At 46.7% G+C, this 25,012-nt stretch overlaps 2 protein-coding genes across 30 annotated transcripts in view; both read left to right on the top strand.

Annotated features, from left to right (window-relative positions):
• LOC139832167 (glycosyltransferase family 92 protein Os08g0121900-like) overlaps positions 1–15,972 on the top strand; it is a 178,281-nt gene extending 162,309 nt beyond the window's left edge. Inside the window, exon 2 of the mRNA XM_071821786.1 lies at positions 13,884–15,972. Within this exon, the coding sequence (XP_071677887.1) occupies positions 14,040–15,788 (1,749 nt within the window). The 5' untranslated portion in view covers positions 13,884–14,039 and the 3' untranslated portion in view covers positions 15,789–15,972. The remainder of the gene's footprint in view (positions 1–13,883) is intronic.
• LOC127310512 (uncharacterized) lies at positions 4,045–19,320 on the top strand. Of its 29 annotated transcripts, none has more exons than XM_071821812.1 (20): positions 4,048–4,471; positions 4,566–4,811; positions 4,898–4,967; positions 5,305–5,426; positions 5,522–5,626; positions 5,739–5,919; positions 6,376–7,101; positions 7,418–7,603; positions 7,883–8,033; positions 9,608–9,688; positions 10,474–10,558; positions 10,700–10,770; positions 15,979–16,524; positions 16,604–16,895; positions 16,980–17,145; positions 17,358–17,447; positions 17,605–17,701; positions 18,010–18,133; positions 18,260–18,306; positions 18,880–19,320. In XM_071821812.1, exons 3-7 carry the CDS (start codon positions 4,902–4,904, stop codon positions 6,547–6,549), a joined length of 648 nt encoding a protein of 215 aa, XP_071677913.1. In that variant the 5' UTR covers positions 4,048–4,471; positions 4,566–4,811; positions 4,898–4,901; the 3' UTR covers positions 6,550–7,101; positions 7,418–7,603; positions 7,883–8,033; positions 9,608–9,688; positions 10,474–10,558; positions 10,700–10,770; positions 15,979–16,524; positions 16,604–16,895; positions 16,980–17,145; positions 17,358–17,447; positions 17,605–17,701; positions 18,010–18,133; positions 18,260–18,306; positions 18,880–19,320. The 29 variants fall into 29 exon arrangements, with proteins under 29 accessions (XP_071677916.1, XP_071677913.1, XP_071677902.1 ...); XM_071821801.1 differs by having other exon boundaries at positions 18,464–19,320; XM_071821802.1 differs by having other exon boundaries at positions 18,260–18,363; positions 18,464–19,320.
• Positions 19,321–25,012: the final 5,692 nt, after the last annotated feature.

Below are 25,012 nucleotides of genomic sequence, written 5' to 3'. Positions count from 1 at the left end.
GGAGAATAATTCTTCTTGATAGTTTCATGTAACCCTAGGAAATCCACATCTTGCTCCCTGATAAAATCAGACAAAAAGCTACTCATGCCTTTCTTCCCCACCCCTCTGCAATTAAGAGAGACTCCTATCATAAATATTTTGGGTTTTTTTTCCTGCATCTGGGTCCAGTAACAATGTCACTCAAAGGGTGCACATTGTTGACTTTTCCCTGGGCAGCACATGATTTTGATTGTGCTCCCACAAAAGAGCCACCTGATTTTGCTGGTGTCTCCCTCCATCTCCCAGTTCTGCCACCACTTTTCCTTTTTTTCCTGCTTCTTCTGGATATCACAGGAGTGAAATCATCTTCATCAATATCTTGTTCTCTCCCAAAAGCCAACAAAAGAATTCTCTCAGGTTCTGAGTCAGACTCAATCTCCTGATTACTTTGAACAACAGCAATTGCATGTCTGGCTTGTTCAAGATCTTTTAAGTAATTAATTTTTTCCATAGACAAGGAAACTGGGTTGACCCCCATTTCAAGGGCCCTGTTATGAATAATATCATCATCAAGTAAAGCAAAAGAGTTATGAGAAGTAAGATTGGTACCTGAAACATCTCTTGCAGCAGCATTTCTACTTGCTCTTTCAGGAATCCTGGTTGTATGAAGATCTTGAGAGATAAGCCTGGAGCTCATTCTGCTAGGTTGGGGAACAACACCTGCTTGATGTAGAGAGACATTATTACCAGCATCAACATTAGATTCCACATCAGTAGGATTATCCACTTGGGACAAAGGATCTTCTTGTGTGCCATCAATCTCAATTTGAGAACCAGTGACAAGACAATCAACCGCCATCCTTTCTTGAAGAGTAGGTGCAGCTAGTGCCATTATCCCCTATCCAGGATTTATATATCTCACAGAGGTTGCAGCACTATCAGACTCAGTGGAATCATAATCAACCTGTTCCTCAGACACATCTTCTTCATTGACTGCTTCCAGGATGGGACCCAGCTCTTTTCTGTATTGCTTCTGAATAGTGAAAGCTTTATCACTGCCTGATTTTACCAGAGTATGCAGGAACTGTGTGTAAGGAAGAGAGGCAGATGCACTAGAGGATGCTTGCCCAGGTGATAGAACTGAAGGAGCAAAGGCTTTAGTTACAGACTTGTGCACCCCAGACAACACAACGTTGTTACCACTGTTATCCTGAAGGGGAATGGAGCTGATAGAGTCCACATTCATCTCACTGTCAGACTTGTCCTGAATTTCTCTTTCAAACAATTTCCTTTTGCCATTATCTCTGCCAGAAGCAACATAAATAGCTGCAGCAGTTTGCCTGGTTGATGCATTGTTTCTATCAGAGTTATTGGTTATCCTGGGAGGAGCAGATTGAGAACCTGCATCAGAATCATTCCTACCAATTCTTTGTCTTTTTGGTGTCCCATGGTCACCCTCCCCACCTTGATTAGCATCAGCAACCATAATTCTAGTACCAGGAGTAGGAGTAGGTTCACACAGCTCTCTAGTATACTGAAGCTCATAAAAACCTCCTTCCATCTCCCCAATCCTTGTATTAGGAACCAGAGATAAATCCCGACTTCCAATTTTAACTCTGACACATGAGAAGTTCCTGTGATTTTTTTTGTCAAGAGCCAAAGGTTTACCTACCAGACTGGCAGCATAAAAACAGTGGATCTACATCTGAAATTCATGGGAATCCCTTTCACCTGAAACCAAGCTTCATCCATCCTAGAGACTGGTTGGAAATCACCAACCCATTTTTCCAGAGAAATGATAGCACCAGGAACCGTCTTCATGAAGAGTTTGCCAAAATGTGCAAGCTCATCAATGGCTTTAGCAGAGGGGAATCTTGTTATGAACTCAGTGGGAGAGACCTCCTTTGCAAAAAAACCTCCAATTTATCTTCATAGACTCAGCCCACACATTAAACTCATGTTCAATGTTTCTGCTATTTACTTCACCCTTTTCAACAGAAATATGTGCATAATTTAGTTGCTCTATAGGTTGATTCTCCATAATAGGAACTGGGATAGAATAGAACCCAGAACCAAATTCTTCACTGCCATAAAAAGGTGCCTTGTAGTCCCATGGTTCTCTGTTCTGACATACTTCAAAATGATGTTCACCACAGCAATTCATGCAAGATCCTTTGAACTTAACGAATCTATTATCAGCAGCCCTAGCAGTAGACACATTCAAGCCCAGAACCGGTGGTGGTACAGAGGACCCCACTGGCTCAGGCAGAACAGGAGGTACTGGGGGAACATTCAAGCTAGGCACAGATTGTTGTTGATTTAAACTAGGAATTGATTGATTTTGATCCAAACTAGCATCAACTCTATCAGACCCTGCAGCAGCAATCGAAGGTGGTATAGAAGAAGAGTTGTTCAGACTTACATCAACAGATCTGTGAAGATCTTCCCCATGAGAAGAGTCGCCAGGCAGCATCTCAGCTCGATGTGCCCAACGATCACGCGCACGAGCTTCATCTTCATTGCGCCGCTTGTCTACCAGCGCCCTTTCGCGGGCCACACGCTCAGAGATGCGGGACGCCTCCCGACGACGATCTTCATCCAGGCGCCGACGCTCCTCCACACGGCGGCGCTCCTCAGCACACAACCGCTCTTGATCTGCAACCCTTCTATCCTCTTCCCTGCGGCGTTCATCTTCAAGTCTCCATTCCGTATCACGACGTCTCTCCTCTTCCCAACGACGCTGTTCATCACGCCGATCCGCCTCGGAACCATGTCGAGGACGATTGGCGAAGTAGTTCCTTGGCGGCGATCTTCTCGGTGGAGTGCGTCTAGGGCCACCATACCGTCGATCCATCGGTGGAGGTGACTGCAACACATGCGCGAACGATGTCCGGTCGCCGGTGATTACTCCAGACCAATTTTGTGGTGGATTTGGGGCGGGGATTGGGATCTGGGCGTGAGCAGGTGAGGAACGAAGATGACGGCACCCGTATGGTTGGATCTAGGGTTGATCCGAGGCGGAGAGGAAGCAGATAAGGGTCGGTCGTGCACGGTACTGGGCTAAGGCCCAGAGAGAGCAGAGGCCGCCATGGATCAGGCCAGACCTTGTCCAAAACCCAGTCGAACCACATCACAAACGCGCACGCAGGGCGGTTCGCGACGAAAATTGCGACGAGAAACGTCATCCAGCTGCGTCTCCGGCCCAATTTTAACCCACACACCAATAATCCATCGGCTCGAACCTCCATTGATCGAATCCAAACACACTTCGGGACCAATTTGATTCAAATTGTGATCAAGCACCGAAACCATAGTTTCTGCAATCCTCACGAAGCCGAACTCCCGCACGATCCTGTCATTGGTGATCGAGATAAGAGCAGCCTTGTGTACCTGACACACCGGTTGATGATCGGAGGAGAGGACGGAGGAGGCGGAGGTAGCGACGGTGGCGGTGGTGGCGGCCGTGTTGGGGTCGCCCGTGTCGCCCGTGTCGCAGGAGCTCATCATTGGTTGTTCTTCTGGTCATAAGATCACCCATCCAAGGAGGATCTTACGCGCAAGGAGGATCTTATGCGCTAGGGTTCCTGCATGCGCAAGGAGGATCTCACGATGAGGGGCGGTGGCCTGGAGAGTAGTCCCATCGGCATTGCCGAGACTGGAGAGGAGGGCGCCGCCGGTGTCCGTTCCACCGGAAATCGGTGTGTCTGGCTGCCAGGCGGAGCCCACACTCGTTTTCAGACGTGCCGCGAGGTGCCGGTGCGCCCTTGACGACGGGGCTGACACGGGGTTGATTCTATTGGGCTAAAAAATTGGCCGGTGCCGTTTGAAGCGCATCGCTCATTTTCACTGTCAGCCCCAAAATTCTATCAGGACCGCTATCGGAGACGTCGGTGGAGATGCTGTTACATGGGCTGATTTCGAGGCGAGATACCTGGTGATTGATTCCAATTTTTCACGGCCGTGTTACTGTAGCTTGCGACGAATCACGAAATTCGGGCCGATGTGCGGAAAGGAAGTACACCATCCGGCCCGATTTAGTTGATGTGACGCACGTTTTGCAAAAACCACCTCAACAAATTTCCGACAGAACTAGAAGTCCTCCCACTCTCTTCCTCTTGCTCCACTGGCTCGCTCTCACGCCGCTCAGCCGCCGCCCCGCCCACCTCCGCCCGAATCCTCCATCTTGCTTACCCCCGCTGGGCTGCCGCCGCCTTGCTCCCAGCGCTGGTGCCGCTTGCGAAGAAGTCGCCGCCGGGAAAGGTTGGATTTTTTCCGTCCTAGACATCGCCGCCGCCTTGCTTCTGTCCTGGCGTAAATGTCCGCGCCCGCCGCCGTCTCTGACTCTCCCTAGTCCCCCGCCCGAACCAAACTCAGAGCCGGAGAGTTGAACGGGAGGAGCCGCCGCATCAGCTTGTTCGCCATGTCGTCCAGGGGGATCGCGCGCGGCCGCCTCGCCGAGGAGCGAAGGGCCCGACGGAAGAACCACCACCACGTATGTCTCGATTTCATCCTCCCCCTTCTCCTGGTGTCCCTATCGTAGATGTCGCCTCGCCGACGGCTGATCTGTTTCCTCCTGGTCCTCGCAGGGCTTCGTCGCCAAGCCGGAGACGGTGACCGACGGCACGGTGAACCTCATCCGGAAAGCAAGCGTCCCGCGCCTCGCCGATCGATTGGTTGATTTATTGATAGTCTCGAATCCCCGGGAACACCCACCTACTGCTCCGCTCGCTTGATTTTGATGCAGTTTGCTTTCGATCCTGGTTAAGCTGCTTTGGTGTGGACCTTGTGAAGCTGCTCAAAAGGTTATGATTGTCCATCTAATGGGACCGTAGGTAATTCATCTATTGATTGATTTCTCGTGTTACTTGTACGTCTCATAAATATACTGGTCCTGAATGTGTTGAGGTCGGACCTGCAGGCGAATGGGGAAACTTGCAATCTTGGCTGCTGTGGAACGGCTACCACGAGTACGACAGCAAGGCTCCCCGGTAATCCTGTTAATTAACCTGCCAAGAGCCCCTTCTGCAGTTAACTGTTCTTGTAATCCTGCTAATTAACCTGCTAAATAGCCTCTTCTGCAGTTAACTGTTTCTGTAATCCATGAATAACTTTAGGACTGGGCCGTCACGTTAATTCCGGACAGAGAGCCACATGTGTTTTTAGATGCTTATAGAGACAAAATATAAATGTATGTAACTTGTGCAGCTCAAGTTGGATTTCCAGTTTATTTGCTATGCCGAAATGGATTTCATCTTAGTTTCCTTTGTCTTATAGCATCAAGAACTGCTATCTGATGCAATGTATGTATTCTTAATCAACATGCAGGACCTGGTTCATGAATCAATGGAATTATCGGGGCAGATGACTGAACAACAACTCAATGGCTCAAGTAATATCTGTTGTGATGGAACGAAGGTTTCCTCAAGTAGTGATAAATGCCAACAAAGGTCATCATCCCAGAGATCTCAGTGTATTGGTGACTCAGTTTTTGTTCATCTCAGTGACAAATCAACTTATTTCTGTCCTTACCTTTTTGTGGCAGGCCAACTCTTCCAAGCAAGCCACAGCCAGCAGCTAACACTCAGAGAACCAATGCTTCCAGCAAAACAGCAGCAGGCAACAAGAAACCTCTAAAAAGATCTATCTGGTACTTCCCTCTTATCTAGCTAATCACTTTATTTGCAACAAATCTCTTCTCCTTCGAAGACTTACCGTGCTAATTAATCATGATCTCGTTGTGTTTTTGTCTTGGGATCTAGCCATGAAGTTCGCCAAGGAGTACCAGAAGCATATGACCGGCATGGAGGAAGATCTGCAAGCTCTGGGGCTGGAGCGCCTCAAAGAAATGATCAAGAAATACCTGCTCCCCACAGGGCCTCGGCGACGAGAGAGACGTCGCCGTCCCAGGAGGTAGCCAGTGCTCCGGGGCTAGCCTATATGGTAAATAGCCATGTTAACCTACTCTGGATTCTGTCGTCGCTTAGGTGTTGGCACAAGGAGCAGTCAAGAACTTGGTTGAACATTTTCCCCTTATTTTGGACAATCAAATCGGGAATGAACTCAACCTAAGTGGATCTTGGCATTGGATTCACATTTCATTTTGCGTGTTTAGCTCGTAAATTAACCTATGTTTGGCTTACAGTGCTGAACCTAGCCATCACTATGATCCCTGACAACAATAGGGCTTTATAAAGTTCCAATTATGCTGATTACCCTGCATATGTTGTCTTCTTTTAAATCCTCTTATATCGTACTGTCAAAAAAATGCTTATTGTGACATCAAACGTATATGTGAAAACGATTGGGGGTTGATAACACTGTCTATGAAGAATTAATTTCATGTGGACTGGAACTAGAGAGATTTGTAAGGTTCAATGATCCATATCTCAATTGCAGATAAACTACATTCCTCGGCCGGCACCCGCCAGAAGTACCTACAATCCGAGGAGCACAGGATGCCGTGCTGGTTACAGAGCAGACTTGCAATGCACCCGGTTTAGGAACAACATGCCCGTTCTGTTGATGATGTATCTAGATGGCGTGGTGGTCGCGGTGGGGGCCAATGGGTGAGGCAGAGTGGGCAACGAGGATCTGCTAGATGCGGGGGACGGCCAGCGGGGGAGCTCGCCTCTGCTCCCTGGAGGCCCCGCCTCCTCTGGTCCTGGAGCGGTCGCGGATGGCCGGTGGGGTGCAGGATCACCGTATACGTCGAGCACGCGAGCCCAGCTCCGGCGCGGCGCCGGACGGGGACGGAGCTCCGGCGCGGGTTGTGGACGCCGGGGTCAAAGATGGATTTTGATTTGAGGACCACGTTTGAGAAGAATAGAACTCGCGAGGGGGTTTTCACAAAATGATAGTTGTGCATGGGCCGAGTCATCTAAATCGGGCCGGAGGGAGTAGAAAAAGTACAGCTCGGTGGAGGAGAAGGAGGAGGTGGCCATGGAGGAATGGAAGTGGAAGACGTGCGTGTTCGCCATCACATTGGGCATGCCGGTTCCCCTGCTGCTGGTGGTCAACATGTGCTGGAGCGCCATTACCGCCGCCCTCGCGCTCGTCCTCCTCGACTTCAAGAATGTCCGATCATGCCTCGAGAAGTTAACTAATCAATTGCTTCTGCTTCAGGTGTATATCTTTCTGTCTGCAGTTGAATTGAATTTAAGATTAGCCACACATGTGCAGATTTTACTCTTGTTTACATCATGTTAAGAAAAAAAAGTTAGAATATGTACTATAGCAGATCAAATTTTCCACTGTGCTCTTTCTGACACTAAAATCCACACTCCATTTACCAGTTGCATCTCATAGTAGTTAAAATTGATTGAAATCTTAACATATCGGTCTAACCAGTGGTTAGTTGCAATCCAGAGATGGTAGTTCGGTGGTGTTTATCTGTACCCTATTGTTGCTTACTGTGGCGTTGCTGGCAAACAAATTTCAGGTCTCATACCCACTGCTGCGGGGTGTTCATCACCGTCGACGGCTTCAGTAAGACCAGCACTCCCAGCACATTCTGGGAGTTCATGCCTTCATGGAGCCCTATGCGCGCATCAACACGCTGACCGGGTAGTCATCCTTTTGTTGGGGATCCTTTTCCTCTCTAGCGTGGCGTCGGATATCCCTACTGGTTAGTTCTTGTCCCTCCCCATTGCTTAAAAAGCATACCCCACTGTAGCTCAGCTTGTCAGGTGATATAATTTAGCTTGGATTGGCCGTGTTATCAAGTCTGAAGCTATTATAGATTGGTAGCAACACTGTCAGGTCCAGAACTTCTTTCGGACCAGCCAATCATTAGAAAGAACATTAACAGTTGAACATTTCTTTTCCAAGTCATAATTCATAACTCATGTGTGTCAATATATGCACCACTTATCTGACATACAGAATGCTCTGTATTTTGCTTCAGTCCTGCTACTCGGTGCGCGGGTGGCAGCCTCGGTAGCGAGATCTCCCCCCAGAGTGGAGACCAACATGTGGCTGCTCCTGGCCTGGGTGAGCTCGGTGGCTGGCAGCCTCTCACTCCTGGGCTCGGCGGCCAACCTAATCGTTGGGTCGAGGTAATTTTGCAACTTCCCTTCTCTTGTGTTATTGCTGAAAACTTGTGCATGTTTTAAGATCACCCTGCTTTTTTTTTTCTTGAGTGATCCAAGTCTTTGAAGGTCCTTGAGTTTATGGTTTTAACTAAGTTGTGGTTATCAGATCACCTAGTTGCTTCACAGTGCACATTTAGTTACTTTTAAGCATGTTCTGAGTTGCGGGACGCACTACATGTACGTAGTTGTTTCAGAGTGCTCAATTAGTTGCTTTTTTAGCATGTTCCAAGTTGCTGGACGCACAACATGTTATTTTACAGTGTGCATTTAGTTGCTTTTTAGCATGTTAAAAGTTTGTGCACACACTATATGTAGCTGTTTTGCAGTGAATATGTAGTTGCTTTAACCAGGGTTAGTTGCTTGTCCCATTTTATTTAGTTTCTTTAGTGTTCCCTCTTAAGTTGCCTTTTCATGCATTATTTACAGGTGGAACTGACATTAGTGGAAGAACTGACATTTGTTGCGGGTCACCATATAGGATGAGTTGTAGTTTGAGGGTTATCCCTATGGATGAGTTCAGCCCGACAACGCACAACTAGATTAATTGCGGGTAGAACTGACATTAGTTGCAGGCATCCTATAGGATGACTGATTTGCAGTTGAGGGGTATCCTATAGATGAGTTTAGCCCGACAACACGAAACTCGATTAGGTGTAGTCAGAACTGACATTAGTTGCAGGAAAAACCGACTTTAGTTGGAGGCATCCAATAGGATGAGTTGCACTTGAGGGGTATTTATGGATGAGTTTACCCCAACAACACTGAACTAGATAAGTTGCTTGCAGAATTGACATTAGTTGCAGGCATCCTATAGGATGAGCTGTAGTTGAGGGGTATTCCTACAGATGTGTTCAGACTGAGAAGACGGAAGTACATTAGGTGCAGGCGGAACTGACATTAGTTGCTGGCAGAACTGACTTTAGTTGCAGACATCATATAAGATGAGTTGTAGTTGAGGGGTAGTCCTATAGATGTGTTCAGACCAAGAAGACGGAACTAGATTAGTTGCAGGCGGAACTGACATTAGTTGCTGGCAGATCTGACTTTAGTTGCAGGCATCATATAAGATGAGTTGTAGTTGCGGGGGTATTCTTATAGATGAGTTCAGACCAAAAAAGGTGAGAATTTCCAAGCCCTGGTAACCTGATTTGTAGCAGCACGCAATGGGAATGGAGTTAAGAGTACTGATTCATGTGAAAACATGGACAATTGCTGAGAATATGAAGTAAATTTGGACTTATTGAACTGAATTGCTATGAACATTTGTGATTTAAGAAAAATGATGATATTGTGGTGGTTTAGTTTGAAATGTTATCCTCAGATATGTAGGTTAATGCCTTTTGTAGTTATGCTGATGCGTTGTGCAATTCTCCTTGTTGTTATGTGTCCTATGGGTTAAATCATATTTTTGATTAGCTGAAATCTGTAGGTGGTTTGTGGCATTGGTGTTATTTTATACATTACCTTCTGTTTTATTACAACCCCTTCTATTTGCTGAATTGTGGAGATGGCTAACATCGTTAGTTCATGATATGTAGGTTTGGGCCATACTTCTGTCAACCAATTATTGCTGGGCTAGGATAAAACGATCGGCCATTTATAGACTGCATTGGTGCCAAGTATGTATAAGGTCCCGTCTTCTCAATATTCCATTTGATTTGGATATGTCTGTGTGCTATGTTGCATCCAGATACTTCCAGTTCCATATACATGATTTCCAATGGGCATGTGTATGATACTGAAGAGTATTCTCTTTATCAGCTTTGGCTCAGTCATAATCCTCACACGTATTTAATCAGTGGTTAAGATGGATTATTTGTCAATTGCCATCCATTTGCTCCTTATTTCTATTAAATTACTCCACGAACTAAAATATGGCAATGATAACTGTAAGATGTATGTAGAGTGCCTTCCCTGGAAAACATGGATATTAAACATTGAAGTTCATAAAACACCAAACTAGGGCATACAATGCACCAGGAACAAGTAAATGACTTAATATTGGCCTATATATTATAAGGCAAATGATTTGGAAGGGTTGTATTGTTTCAGGGCTGGCCAGGAGCCATACATACTGTCTTGTTAATGTAGATACTACCTCCGGTCTAAAATAAGTGTCTCATTTTGTCTAGATACTGATGCATCTAGACACATTTTAGTTATAGACACATCCGTATCTAGAAAAAGTTGAGACACTTATTTTAACACGGAGGGAGTACATGCCAATATCCATTTCCATCTGATCTGTACTTTCCTGGGACTGTAGTGCTTCATGCCATGTCTCTTGTAACGTGATAATATTGATTCTTGTGAACCCTAATGCTGGCTTCTTATTTAGCCAATATCCATTTGGAGTATTATATAGGTAGCAGGTAATCTGATCAAAAGTGCTTCCTTTATGCAGGGAACTGGCAAAGGATTCTGTTGTTTCCAGGCACTGCTTCGGATCATTACATGGTGCTCGTGAGTCCATGTATTAACCAGACATGGTCCGTTTACTTACTTGAGAACTGTGTACATCATGATATGTGATATCATAAAACTAATACTACCTTTTGTGGTTAGTAATTTCCGTTATCTGGTTTTGTACTGCAAATTTGACGATTTGTTCAAATTTTTGTTTGGTAAAGGAACCTGAAGAACTGTTTGGGATGATCTCGCAAGCATTGCTGTCTTCTGTTGACCGTGATTGCCTCATTGTGTAAGTTCCACATATCTTAAACTCCTACATATTACTATACCAAAAATATGCATGTGTCAAACTAAAGGACCTCCAGCACGAAAATGATTGTTTGTTCTGTTTTCGCTCCTACCTTTGAAACATGCCACTGAAAGCACATGTGCCTGTGTATGCACTTTGTTACAGCACACCTTTGCAAATATTGATTGGAAGAACTTCATTTGATTGTCATGCGATCATTGCTCATGTGCTTCCGTTTGACCTGATGATACCTCCTGCCAGTATATGACATCATATGACCTCTATGATAGTTCGGACTGTTTGGTTCATGTTTCAAGGTTGCCACTCATTGCAAGTTAGCTATATCAGACCACTTAGGGTCATATACTTTTCGAATTGTGGTAAGATTGCTTTAGAGTAAGCCAACGTATTATCCACATTCTCTTGCATATTCTTGATGACCCAGCTCATGCATGTTTGACAAATAATGTGGGTACAAGAACGAAACATGCTGGGACATCTTCACTATTTTTGGATCACACCAACCTACCATTTACTATATAGTAACCCCAGCCCCAATATACCCATCACTTTCATTATGTCGTTACTGCATAGGAAACAAATTCTCCCACACAAATGCTGATCTTCGGTAGCATCAGCTGATCACTTTCATTGTGTCAACTTATAAAATGCTAAAAAGAAGATGATCTGTAATAGTCCGTGGCAGTCACCTGACATGTACAGCCATGCTCATGTAACTGCTTGAATCAATTCCTACAAGATTTTGACACGTCACACATAAAACTTACATTCCATTTTGATGTCTTGTTGCCCATGGGAGAGCTGGAGAAAGGAGGAGGAGAAGGCCCGGGAGCTGCAACGCCTGTGAGCTATAGAGGCCATGATGATCATGGTTTCGTGGCGACGGGATGATGTTCCTCCGGCCAGTCGAGCTTGACCTCATGGGCACGGTCGGTGTGGTGGCGCCTCTTGGTGTGCTCTGCTGGCGGTGTCAGCGGAAGCCGAGCAGCTATTCCGGTGCCACTTCTGCCGGCACCAGTTCTACAACACTCGGTGGGCACCACAACACGCCCGAGCGTGAGTGCACACTCGCAAGGCGCCACACGGCATGCCTCCGCCATCCACGGCGCAACGTTGCTGCGCGAGCTTCTGTGCTGTTTTCATTCATCAGACATCCAGAGGACGCCGCACGGCGGTGGTTTTGAGCAAGGACCAAGGGGGACGGCAGGTGGTGGTGGCCACTGTGGTGATGGAGATAAGGTGCTGCCAAAGCTTGACCGACGAGATAGCACCAACGTCGCAAACGCCACCAGAGGCCGGCCACCACCAGGAATCGACCAACAGAGCTCACCGCCGACGAGGAACACCCAGAAAGAGCACTTCGAGAAACACCGCGGGTGCAAAACACCAAGGCTTTGCCGAGGAGGGCAGACCGGTGCCACCCGATCCAAGGATCTTGGGTTTTCACCCGGAGAACGTGGAGAAACCGCACCGCCACCACGACGCCTCCAAGAAGGGAACGGCGCCCGCAGACGCCACCGCTGTGACCTAGAAGGGCAAGGGTTTCCCCTGGCAGATACAGTTTACAAACCACACGGGGTAGCGACCGTCGCCCTCGCAACAGCCGTACCACCGTCACACCGCACGACTCGCCGGCACCACGCCGTCCCCACGGCCGAGGGAGCCGGCCAGCATCAGAGTCCCTGGCACGCCCGCCAACCAACAAGACTCCCACTGTTCAGGGCCGCCCCGGTATCCCACCCAAGCACCTGTCGACCTGGGGAAACCGCGGGACAACGCTGTGAGGCCACCGAACGCTCACCAAGGCGTAGGGCGGCCACCGCGCATCTGCACCATCGCCGCTAGATGGGAGGACACTCCACCTACAAAAGCGGTCACTTTCAGCACCCATGGCTGCAGGTGCCAACTGATCTGGGACAGATGTGGGCTCGAAGGGGCCTTGCCCCGGCCCAAAATCGAGGCGGCCGGAGGACCGCTCTACCCACCATCGCGCTGGACACGGAGACCTCCAACCCGAGCCGTGCATGGGTTGCCCCGCCGCCGGCCACAAACCCCGTCGCGTCGGTCCCCACTGCATCACCTTTGACCGTCACCCGGCGCGCCGGGGCCGAGGTCGTGCTTGTCGTCGGTGTCACTCCGGAAGTAGCCGACGCCACAAGCACCCGGGAAAAGCCGTCTCCACGCGTACGCCGAAGCTTCGCGCCTAGCGCCTAGTACGATGCCCGCGCTGGCTGCGGAAGGCCCGCGCCGCCGCCACCGCGCGAGGGGGAAGCCCCCCCCCCCCCCCCCCCTCGCCGCGTGGGCTTTGCCCGGCGATGCCCTCTGGCGGCAGCGAGGCGGAGGGGGGAGGGAAAGGGGCTAAGGGAGGAGCGCCGCCAGCTCGGTTGCTCGCTGGAGCGGCGCGAGAGCGCTAGGGTTTTATGATCGATACTTTATTCATCGTAACCAAAGCTATCACCAGCAGATTCAAAGTATTGTAAATCTAACTCTATCTTTTTAAACTTGTAATCCAACCTAACTCTATCTTTTTAATAATAATGAAATAAAATGCAAAAGCCCTTTGCTGTTTCTTGAAAAAAAAAACATATCAGTCCTTAGATCTTTGTATTGGAGTTGAAGCTAAAGATTTCATGATATTTAATGAGTTATAAAAGGAATTCATATCATGAAAGCCAAGTATTGACGCGCAAAACCTGTGTTGGATTGTTTCGATAATAAAAAGGGAAGGATTTTGATGAGCATTTTTAATCCACAGCAAGAATCTAGAAATTATGCCAAGTATCGGGATGTATCCTTCCACGAATACGAGTTCGAGCCGGTTTGTGCGTATCGGGACGTATCCTTCCAGGAATACGAGATCCAGCTGGTTTGTGCGTATCGGGACGTATCCTTCCACGAATACGAGTTCGAGCCGGTTGGTGCGTATCTGGACGTATCCTTCCACTCCACGAATAGGAGATCGAGATCGAGCCGGTTGCTTCGTTGCGTCAAAGTAACGCGACCGATTTGATTTGAACCGACCCAAATTTGGACGGGTTTCGTTGCGTGAAAGTAAAGCAACCGGCCCGATTTCGATTCCAATTCCAATTCAGGTCCATATATTCTCAGAATTCCGGGACCCAGATCCAAACTCTGTCTCTGATTCCCCGAGCAACACAGCGCACGAAAACTCCCCGCGCGCGAGCGAAAACGCCCAGCTTTCCTCGAGCCGCCGCCCGCCGCCGTTCGCAAAGCCGCCGCCCGCCGCCATGCCGAGTCGTCGCCGCCGCAACCGCAAGCGCCTCCTCACCTGCGTCGGCGCAGCTTCGGTGGGCGCGCTGCTCTTTTTCGGCGCCCACTCCTCCAGCATCGGCCTCGGCGGCGGTACTCGGCCGCAGCAGCAGGACCAGCTCTTCCGGTCGCCGGGGCCACCGCCGCCGGAAACCCTAATGTCGATGCCGCGCCAGACGTCACAGGCCGATCTTTCCTTCGCGCGGCGCCTGTTGCCCAACCGCCACCACTCCCCGCCGCAACTCCGGGAGGATGCCGTCCTCCTCCCGGACCGGGAGGTTCTCGTCCTGTCCGCTGACCCTGCCGTGGGGAACGCCATGTGCGTCTTCCAGGGTGGGGCGTCCTCCCCGGCGCGCGCGCTCGGGAGGCTGCCGGGGCCCGGGCGCCACGCCTACCTCTGCCCCCTGCCCGGCTCAGAGCAGCCGCTCCAACCACCACCCCTGCTGCTTTCATCTTCCTCTTACTCCTCCTCGGCTGCTCCCCCTGCCCCTGCCCCTGCCCCTGCCGCGGATTTCCACAAGTTGCTCAATTGGAACGACAGTCTCGTGTTTGATTCCGCCCCTCTCCCCGGAGGCGATCTTCTCCTCTTCGCCAAGGGCACGAACAGCCGCCAAGGGGTCATCAAGACTGCCACTTCCAACATCCAGTGCATCTACAGCAGAGACTCCGATGGCACGGTGGCCTCCTCCCCCGCCACCACTTCATCCCAGCAGGTGATCAGGTGCCCCCCTCCACCGGCTCCTTTAAGTTCCAGCAACCTCCATGTCACCGTAGCCCTCAACGGCCAGGAGCCTTTACCCTCACTTGCCACCTACGATCCACAAAACACTGCCTTGCCTGTGACACCTGAAAGGAAATCGATCTGTGCCTGCACCATGGTTCGAAATGTCGCCAAGTTTCTGCCTGAGTGGGTGAGGTACCATGCAGCAGTGGGTGTTGAGAAGTTCTTCCTATACGACAATGCAAGCGAGGATGACCTAGCAGGGCAGGTCTCTAGTTTGAACTCTGCTGGCATTGATGTCTCCACCGTGGCCTGGCCCTGGACCAAAACGCAGGAAGCAGGGCTTTCTCATTGCGCAGCCACGAATCAACCTTCCTGCGAATGGATGGCATTCATGGACGTTGATGAATTCATTTTTTCACCAAACTGGAACGAGGTCGAGAAGCCTTCGAAATCGTTGCTTGACTCGGTTGTTTCCGTTGATCCGGAGGTTGGCCAAATATTCCTCCCCTGCTACGATTTTGGTCCTTCTGGCCAAACAGCACATCCGCAGGAAGGGGTGTGCCAAGGCTACACCTGCCGGCTGACGAGAGCTGAGCGTCACAAATCATTGGTTCGCCTTGATGCGGTGGCAGATTCGCTTGCAAATTCTGTACACCATTTTACACTAAAGTCTGGTTTCCACAAAATGTGGACTACTTTGGCTCGCATAAACCACTACAAGTATCAGGCTTGGACGGAATTCAAATCCAAATTCAAACGACGCGTGTCAGCATTCGTGGCAGATTGGACAGATCCTGTTAACCTGCAATCCCATGACCGGGCCCCCGGGCTGGGAGTTGATCCTGTCGAACCAGTTGGCTGGGCGGAGAGCTTTTGCGAGCTTAAGGATTATACCATGAAGAAACTAAGTGAGAAGTGGTTCGGAATTGGGTCTGGAGGCCGTGGAGGAATAACAGAGTTCAACTCTAACGGTGACATTGCTCCCTCCCCCTCTCTTCCATAGCTTATAGTAGTAATATAAAATAACTAAAGCTAGTATATAAAAAATAGTCAACTTGCCAAAAAAATAAAAAATATAGCCCTTAACTTGATTAGTATACACATTTTTACAAAGAATCAAGGCATGCCATGTTTACTGTTTATACCTGCATATTACAAATGTCATTACTAACATCAGTATGTTTTCCTTGCAGTTTTCTCAGCTATTCACTGTCAGACAGTAATCTGCACTAGTTTAGGATTTCTGGCCAATGATGATATATTCTGGTTACCTTTTGGTTTTATTGTTTTTTGCCATGCTCCTTTTGCTGAAAGTGTAAAATCCATAAGGCAGGCACATCAGGAATTCGTTTCTCTTTCGACTTTACTTGGTTCAAATGATTAAAAGCAATCAATCTGAGGCGGATCAAAAGTTTGCATGGTCTCTTCGGTGCAGATGATATATATGAATTAATCTAAGGCCTTCTTTTTTCCTGGATGTTCTTTTCTGGTGCAAAGGATGTGCATGAGTCCATCTGAAACTCATCGACTGGTTGAGCCTTGTGCAGCATAAAATCTGAGGCCAGATGTAGCTTAGCTCTTTTTTGTTTCACTTTTGTTGTTTGGGGTTCAGTGCTTGGTTCTCTAGCTTTTCTTTTGACTGCATGGTAGTTTCTGGTTTTGCATGAGGTTATTATTGTTTTTTACATGTTATTGGCATGCTTCTGTTCGGTTGGCGTCACCTGTTCTTCTGGGTGCAGGTACGGTACATTTGGGATTTTGAGTGTTCAGTTTTTGTTCTTATTCTGATTTTTGATCTCTTGACTCTTTATTTTGCAGTTGTAGTTTGGTGGGTGTCGGTGGCTGCTGCTGCCGAATACCGGTATTTTGGTGAGCTATTTCTTTTTTTAGATGTCTTGGTTGTTCTTCAATATTTTATGATTGGAGTTTTTTGCGGTTTCTGATGGATTACAATTTTCCCCCGAGGTCCCACCATCCAAGGAGCTCCAGGCGCGTGCTAAAAGGACCTCGCCATTGCTCGTCTTTCCTGATTGCCTGGCAGGATATGTAGCTACCTTTTCTTCGGCAACATGGCATGGACTGCAGGGATCTTCTCTGGTTGTTTGGTTAGGTTTGCAACTGACTTTTCTCCAATCTTTCTGGGAGAATTGCACATTCTTTTCTTCCCTATTTCTCTGATTTGTTCTTTCTGCAGTTTTATTTCTTGGTTGTTTGTGATTGGGAGGAACTGCTATTGTCAGAGAGAGAGGTGTCACCAGTCACCCCCTGCGTTTCTTTGTTCAGCCCTCAGTACACAGGCAAAACTCGGTTATTGTGGATCCTAACCTTGGGCTAACCTCTCTCCTACTCTTGCTCCTTATGTGCGTGTCCTCACTTATTCTTCAGTTTGTTACCTTGCAGCCAGTATTATATTAAGTAGGGGTACTCTAGTTCTTCGACCCCATGCTTTCTAGTTGCTTAGTGAAAAACTCAACAAAACAAATTCAAGTTGACCCGTTCAAAGTTGTATTGTTAATGTTGACAGTATGCCAAGGTCCATTCCCATCTGGTCTCTACTTTCCTTGAACTGCAGTGATTCATGGCAAGTCTCTGGAAACATGATGATATTAATTCTTGTGAACCCTAATGGTGGCTTCTTGTCTGGCTATTATATCTGTAGCAGGTAATCTGATCAAAAGTTCCTTTATGCAGGGAACTGACAAAAGATTTTGTGGTTTCTGATCAAAAGTTCCTTTTTGCCAGTTCAATAGTAATTTCTGTTATCTGCTTTTGCACTGTAAATTTGACAACTTCTTTGTTCAAATTTGTATTTGGTAAAGGAACCTGAAGAACTAGTTGAGGCAATCTCACACAAGCATCACTATCTTCTTTTGGCCATGATTGGCTTGGTGGCGGGGGAGGTTATGTTCTCAGTGGGTAAGTTCCACATGTCTCTCAATCTATATTATACCAAAAATATGTATGTGAGTATGTGACCATCTTTCTCTGCTGCCTGACTAATGCTATTCATTATTTGGGCACTCGGTCTGCAAAAGTACGCTGAAAATGCTAATCCCCTCAACAAGTTTATTCGAACATCATGTTTTGTTGAACCAACACAATTTTGTTATTATTCATCATAGCATTATCTACCGTGATATATGAATTAATCCGAGGCCTATTTTTTTCTTGCATGTTCTCTTCTGGTGCAAATGATGTGCATGAATTAATCTGAAACTCATCAGCTGGTAGAGCTTCATGAAGCATAAAATCTGAGGCGTCTTAGCTCTGATTAATTCATGAATTTATCAGGGGATTAGGGATATGAAGTTACCTAACATACTTTTAGATTCAGACCTCAATGCCATGGTAATGGTATGACTATATTTTAATTATAGTCAGTAAGAATAGTACTGTTGACCATAACTCGTATACCACTTGAAGAAAAAGAAAAAGAAAAAGAAAACAGTTCATGTATCATTTATTGGTGTGCAGATTTTCGGATTTTGGCCTTGCAGTTATAGGTGTAAATCACAGCAAAGGTAATCTGAAGCTTCCCTGAACTTTGGGCTATCTTGCTCCTCAGTACTTATCATATGGTCTGTCCTTCTTTTCTTCTTGTTCTTCATCTGCAATCTACTTTCTACTGTAAACGTTGATGATGTCCTATTTTGTTACGTGCAACTATATTCAATACAGGGAAGTTGATTGAGAAGAGCGATTTATATGTATGTGCTGGGTGTAGTGCTTCTGGAGCTTTTATTGCGAAGGAGGCCAATTGAGAAGATGGCACCATCTCAATGCCAATCAATTGTTGCATGGGTATTCTAAAAATTAGCTAGAACTGGTCCAGTTAAGCAGTGTTCACTTTCAGCATGCATAGATTATTTCTGATTTCACCACCTGAATCTGGGCAATTTGCATTTGCCCATTCCATTAGCATATGACACATTTGATATCAAATGCAGGCCATGCCTAAGCTAATTGACAGATCAAAGCTCCCAACCATACATAATTGACCCTGTGATGAAGAACAGGATGGACCTGAAGCACTTGTACCAAGTACTACTCACAATCAACATTAGCTCATAATTGTTTCTTTCATTTGTTTTCAGGTTACTGCACTGGCTGTGCTCTGTGTGCAGCCAGAACCAAGTTACAGGCCACTAATCACAGATGTACTCATATGTCAAGCTGGCTTCTTGGAGTAGCACATTGCTTCCTGTCGAATACTTGTCCCTCTGCAGCTGCAGCTGGTGGTCACATGTCTTCATGGCCTGAGGTTGCTCCCAGTGGCGGACGCCTCAGAGGGGCTTGCTACCGGTGCGAGGGTCGCTCGATTTGCTGTTGCTATGATGCTATCAATGGCGCTAGGCTGTTAGGGTTCTTGTGCTAGTTCAGTGTAGTAGTGTTGTTTTTTTCTCTTTTGATTGCTTGATCTTTGTTCTGCTTTGTAAGAGGACTTCCTCAACACCTTGTATCGTCTGACCGAGCTGGCTTTATTAATTTAAAGCTGGGCTGCAAAGCCTTCTATCTAAAATAACAGATGTACTCCACTCTCTGGTTCCCTTGGTGCCCATGAAGCTCTCGGAGGGACACTGAGGGTCACCGAGGAAATCTCGCATGTCACAACATCGTTCTCTCTGCTGAGAAAAATAAAATAAAAGGAGAGAGATATGATCAGTACATGGCAATGCAATGGTGTCACACCGTCCAAATGTTCAGATAACTTGTGATGTTGTGTGAAGGTTATTGTTTCTCGCTCCAGTTGCCTTCCTTGGTGCTTGTCTGAGGATCCAACATATGCTTGTTGGTTGGATTGATTAGTTTTTGCGTTTGCGGACAAGAGGAGCACACATGTGATCTTCATCACACATGCCATCTTCCTTGCTCTGAAAACTGCTGTATAGATTCATACGATGAAAACATATCTCCCCCCTAAATATAAATCTGACCTTGTCAGTGTGTGCTACATATTGTGATTTGCAGAAGTATCTAATTCATATGCTTGCTTTGATATTCGGAGCTCGATAACTTAGCTTTTCAAGATTGAATCATGATGTCAGTTGACAGGGAGTTCTTGTTCCCTTGTCCATACTCTTGTTTGTACTTGGCACTAAGTAGTAACGCATCATCAATCTCACAAGCAGGAACTGGTTTCTCTACAACTTGCAATTTGCTCGTCAACGGGCACAATTATTTTTTAGAATAATAGGGGTTAACCCCAGTTTCACTAATATGAAATCATAAGAGAAACAGTTTTAAAACATAAAGAGAAAACAAACCACCAGGGCTGGCCAGAGAAAAACTGTTCCAGCAAGTCTATCAGCTAGTAGCGTCTCTCAACATTTGAAGGTAAAATTAAACAGAAGAGATCGAAAAAAAAAGTATCTGCTATATCTCGGGTTAAAAAATAATCGAGATATCACGCGCTTCTTGTCCATAGAAGCTGACATCGGGAAAAAAAAATCCAAGAAACCCATCAGCCAGCCGTGGAAAAAAATCCAAGAAAGGAAACAATTATCATTCAGAGAGGTTGACATGTGGGATCCATTTTGCAGTAGCGTCCTCAACGTTAACAAGATGGCAGGGGGTCTAAAGAAAAAAAAACCAAGTAGCTAGAAATCATGGGTGAAAAAAATCCAAGAAACGAAAGGTTTAATGTTCAGAGAGGATGACATATGGGACCCATGAGACAGCATGGTCCTCAACGTTTTAAAGACGGTAGGAGATCCAAAGAAAAAGGCAAGTAGCCCAAAATTAGGGGTCAAAAATAAATCCAAGAAGGAAACATTTATAGTTCAGAGAGGCTGACATGTGGGATAGTTTGGCAGTAGTGTCCTCTACGTTAACAAAGGCGGTAGGGGATCGAAAGAAAAAATAAAGTAGCCAGAAATCAGGGGTCAAAAAATCGAGAAAGGAAACGTTCATTGAACAGTCTCTGACATGTGGAATCTATTTTGCAGCGGCGGCTAATGACAGCTACTAGCAACGCCAAAAAGATCTTGATATGTGGATTTTATATAGTTATGAAATAACCTTCTTATCCGCTAGTTCTTCGGCCAAAGACTCCTGATATTGCTTGTTGGGCCCTTGATTCCGAAGTACCAGTACCGAAGGCATACTTGAATTTGGTTGGGAAGCGGCCTAGTAGGTGCTTAAAGATAGGTGATAGTTGTGAAAACCAAGTTTAGTCGACTTGTCGGCAGCAACTGGCCTTTCTTTCATCAAAAGTAGGAATGAAAGCTGGCATGTAGATAAGGAAATCTATTTTCTTCTCTTCTACTCGGCTACGGACCTTCTAAAAGGAGAAGCAATAAATAGAAAAGTTCTAGGTTTGGATTTGAGTGAGATCCCGGATCGGTAGCTTCAGATATCCCCTCGGACTGGAATGATAATTTCAATAGATTTGTTTGCTTTAAAGCATAGTTGCAGGTAGGTTATGCTCCTTTGCTTCATCCCTATAGTCTAAGGATTGCCAATCAAACAATAGCAGTAGACTAGCCATATTCTTGGGACTCCAAGTGCAGAGTGTTGTATCAAGGAAGTATCTTCCCCACAAGGATGACTCGAGGGTTTATATCGAACTCCCGGGGAACTGGATGGAAAAGTATTTCTCTTCTCTCTTTTTCAAGCAATCCTGCAAGTAAGTAAATGCCTTGTGTCCCCAACTCCATCGTGCGGTTGTCAAGCACAAGGTTTCGCGTAAGTAAATAACACAAGTAGTAATAAACCAAGTAATAAACTAATCTAGATAAAATAACTAAGCAAAAACTGTAAAGAGATTGATTGTTTTTGGTGTTTTAGATGCAAATAAGAAAAGTAAATATTTTTGTATTTTCGAAATAAAATAGTGCAACTAATAGAAAACAATTTAAATGCAAGATAAATGTGTTTCTTATAATAAAAAGTGGATCGGGGTTCATGGGTTCACTTGACTATTCTCTCGTAAAGTTGTGGTCACTACTAGGAAAATGGCTATAGGTGGGGAACACCTTGCCGGTGCACCATCTTTTCGCCGCACCGGTGGCAAGTGGTGCCGGAGCACCACTCTGTCGCCGCGCCGGCGATGATGGCACACTACCGGCGCACCAGCCAAGATCCTGCGCCGGCGATAAAATGAGGCCGTGGCTCTCCACGTCCGAGCCAGGCCCAACAAGTATTGCCGGCGCACCGGCCCAGGGGTGCGCCGGTGGAATTTAGCTATTGCCGGCGCACCCCTGAGCCGGTGCGCCGACAATACTTGCTGGGCCTGGCCCGCACCAATTTTAGCCAGAACGGCTATATACTGCCGGCGCACCCATGTCCTGGTGCGCCGTCAGTAACCTGGGATCTTATTTCTGCACAACTACCACTCCCCACTACCATTACTCCACTCCTCCACACAAATCCGAGCCTTCTCCCAACCCAGCTCATTTTTGCCCATTTCTACCCCCAATTTAGCCAATTTGACCAAACAAAATCATATTTTTTGAGCAAATCTTCCCTTCCTACATGCATCTCCCACATCCCCCTATGTAGATCTAGATCTACTATCCCGCATTGACCGCTCAATCTAGATCTAGATCTAGAAAGTCGGCTTCCATACGACGTGGTCGCGGCGCGACGTCTTGATCTCGTTGACGAATATATCAAACAAATAGGTGATTAATGAAAAAATTGAGGAATGAAATCGACGTATATTGGACATTTGAAGCAAAGCTCGTGTGTGGTATATATATATATGTTGTGTTTGTGCTTGTGTGTGTTGGCGTTGAAAATGAGTTGCCAACGTTGCGCCGAAATGTTGATTCGTTAAGTTTCCGTTTCGGCACATTTCTGGCACTCCTATGTCCTACCGTGTAGGAAGGTCATGCCGAAATTTTCCGTGAAAACTACCGACGGATGCATGGTTCTAATCAATTATATAATCTTACCGTGCAGGCGATAATGGTTATTGAGATGAGTGAAAGCGTCGTGATGAGATATTTGAAACACGCGATCATCGACATGTATGAAAATAACCGCACAGAGGTATTGTGTCCATGCCGAAGATGCAAACTAGGAAAATGATTTGACCCCTATTCAGGAAAATTGCAGGGGCACCTGCTCACTAATGGTTTCATGCATGGACACACTCAATGGATGGGTGATGATGGCGCGGGGCTCAATGGGGCGACAGCAGCAGGTGGTAATGGCCGGCAAGAAGGAGGGCATCATGATATTGATACGATGAAGAGTTTGTCGCACATGACGATAACCTTGACGACGACAATAACCTTGACGACGACAATAACCTTGACGACGACGAAGAGGTGCTGCTAGATTCAGTCGTGCGGGACCCTCATCTTCAAGATCTGCTTCTCGAAAAGATGAAAGGCGCCAAGCGGAAATCAAAGCTGGAGCAACTGGAGACAGACTCGAATACTCCGTTGTACGGCTCAGGTCGTGGGTTGGGGGAGTCCCGCTTGAGAGTAGCGCTCGATGTGCTGCAGATGAAGGCGAAACACGGATGGACGAACACAAGCGTCGACGACATTCTGGAATACGTGATGTCAACACCCGGATTTTTAAGTCCAGATGCCTATTATGCCATTCATCGCAATCCCAAGAATATTGTTTTTGCGAGACATAATAGATTGATATCACAGAACATCATTCATTACAACATCATAATAGTCTTACAAATAAAAGTATCGCATGATCCAGTCTCATTACAATAATAGGTGATCTATTGATCAATTACAAAACACATAGCGGAAGCGAAGTAGCGGTTGTAGTCCATCTGTTCCACAGGCAACTGTTGACGTCAGGAGTGGTCCTAGTTTTCGTAGACGTCCTGTTGTCCTTCATCCTGGTAGTGGGGCTCATCTTCGTAGTCTGGTCATTTGAATAGCCAAGGACACAGCCATGAGTACTTTAAAGTACTCGCAAACTAATACTAGTGTAAGCACTATCAACTATGGTAAGGGGGTGCTAAGCTCCAGGTTCATTTGCATAAAGCCAGTTTTATTTCATAAGCAGTTAATAAACCAAGACTCTTCATTATCCTAACTTAACTCAGGTGGGAACATTAGTGTCATTCCCACAACTATGTTGTGATTAAAAGTCAAAGTCACCTTTCAAACTCAAGTCACAAGTCACCATTCATATTTTGGAAAAGTTCTGATGACGGAACAGTATGGCCTTTCCAACTGTCCATGACCGCGGACGCGGCTATTCGAATAGTTTAAACTCTGTAGAGGTTGTACACTTGTGCCACAACAATTGCAATAGTCCGTCAGGGGTAACTGGCCCTGATTTATCGCACTCAGTGCATGAACTACCAATCCTAACCTTTCATTTACATATCCTAGTATAGACACCTCTCCCAATGAGCTTGGCCTCCCGGTGAGAGCAAACCGCCAACCCGGGAACTGCACATGGCTTGGGTAGGACTTTCACCTCATTTCACGTCATTTCACTTTCAACGGAGGCAGCCTCGGCATAACCCCTTGATACGTCTCAAACGTATCTATAATTTCTTATGTTCAATGCTAGTTTTATGACAATACTCACATGTTTTATATACACATTACATCATTTATATGCATTTTCCGGCACTAACCTATTAACGAGATGCCGAAGCGCCAGTTCCCGTTTTGTGTTGTTTTTGGTTTCAGAAATCCTACAAAGGAAATATTCTCGGAATTGGACGAAACAAACGTCCAGGGTCTTATTTTTCCACGGAGCTTCCAGAAGACCGAAGAGGATACGAAGTGGGGCCACGGGGCGCCGACACCACAAGGCCGCGCGGCCAAGGGGGGGCTCGCACCGCCCTATGGTGTGGGGCCGCCGTGCCTCCTCCGACTCTGCCCTTCCGCCTACTTATACTCTCCGTCGCGAAAACCCTATTACCGAGAGCCACGATACGAGAAAAGTTCCAGAGACGCCACCGCCGCCAATCCCATCTCGGGGGATTCAGGAGATCGCCTCCGGCACCCTGCCGGAGAGAGGAATCATCTCCTGGAGGACTCTACATCACCATGATCGCCTCCGGACTGATGTGTGAGTAGTTCATCCTTGGACTATGGGTCCATAGCAGTAGCTAGATGGTTGTCTTCTCCTTATTGTGCTATCATGTTAGATCTTGTGAGCTGCATATCATGATCAAGATCATCTATATGTAATGCTACATGTTGTGTTTGTTGGGATCCGATGAATATGGAATACTATGTCAAGTTGATTATCAATCTATCATATATGTGTTGTTTATGATCTTGCATGCTC

Source organism: Lolium perenne, chromosome 6, assembly GCF_019359855.2.
Source record: "Lolium perenne isolate Kyuss_39 chromosome 6, Kyuss_2.0, whole genome shotgun sequence".
NCBI classification, from domain to species: domain Eukaryota; kingdom Viridiplantae; phylum Streptophyta; class Magnoliopsida; order Poales; family Poaceae; genus Lolium; species Lolium perenne.
The sequence above is the reverse complement of the archived record's forward strand: the minus strand, read 5'-3'. Positions and strand labels throughout refer to the sequence as shown.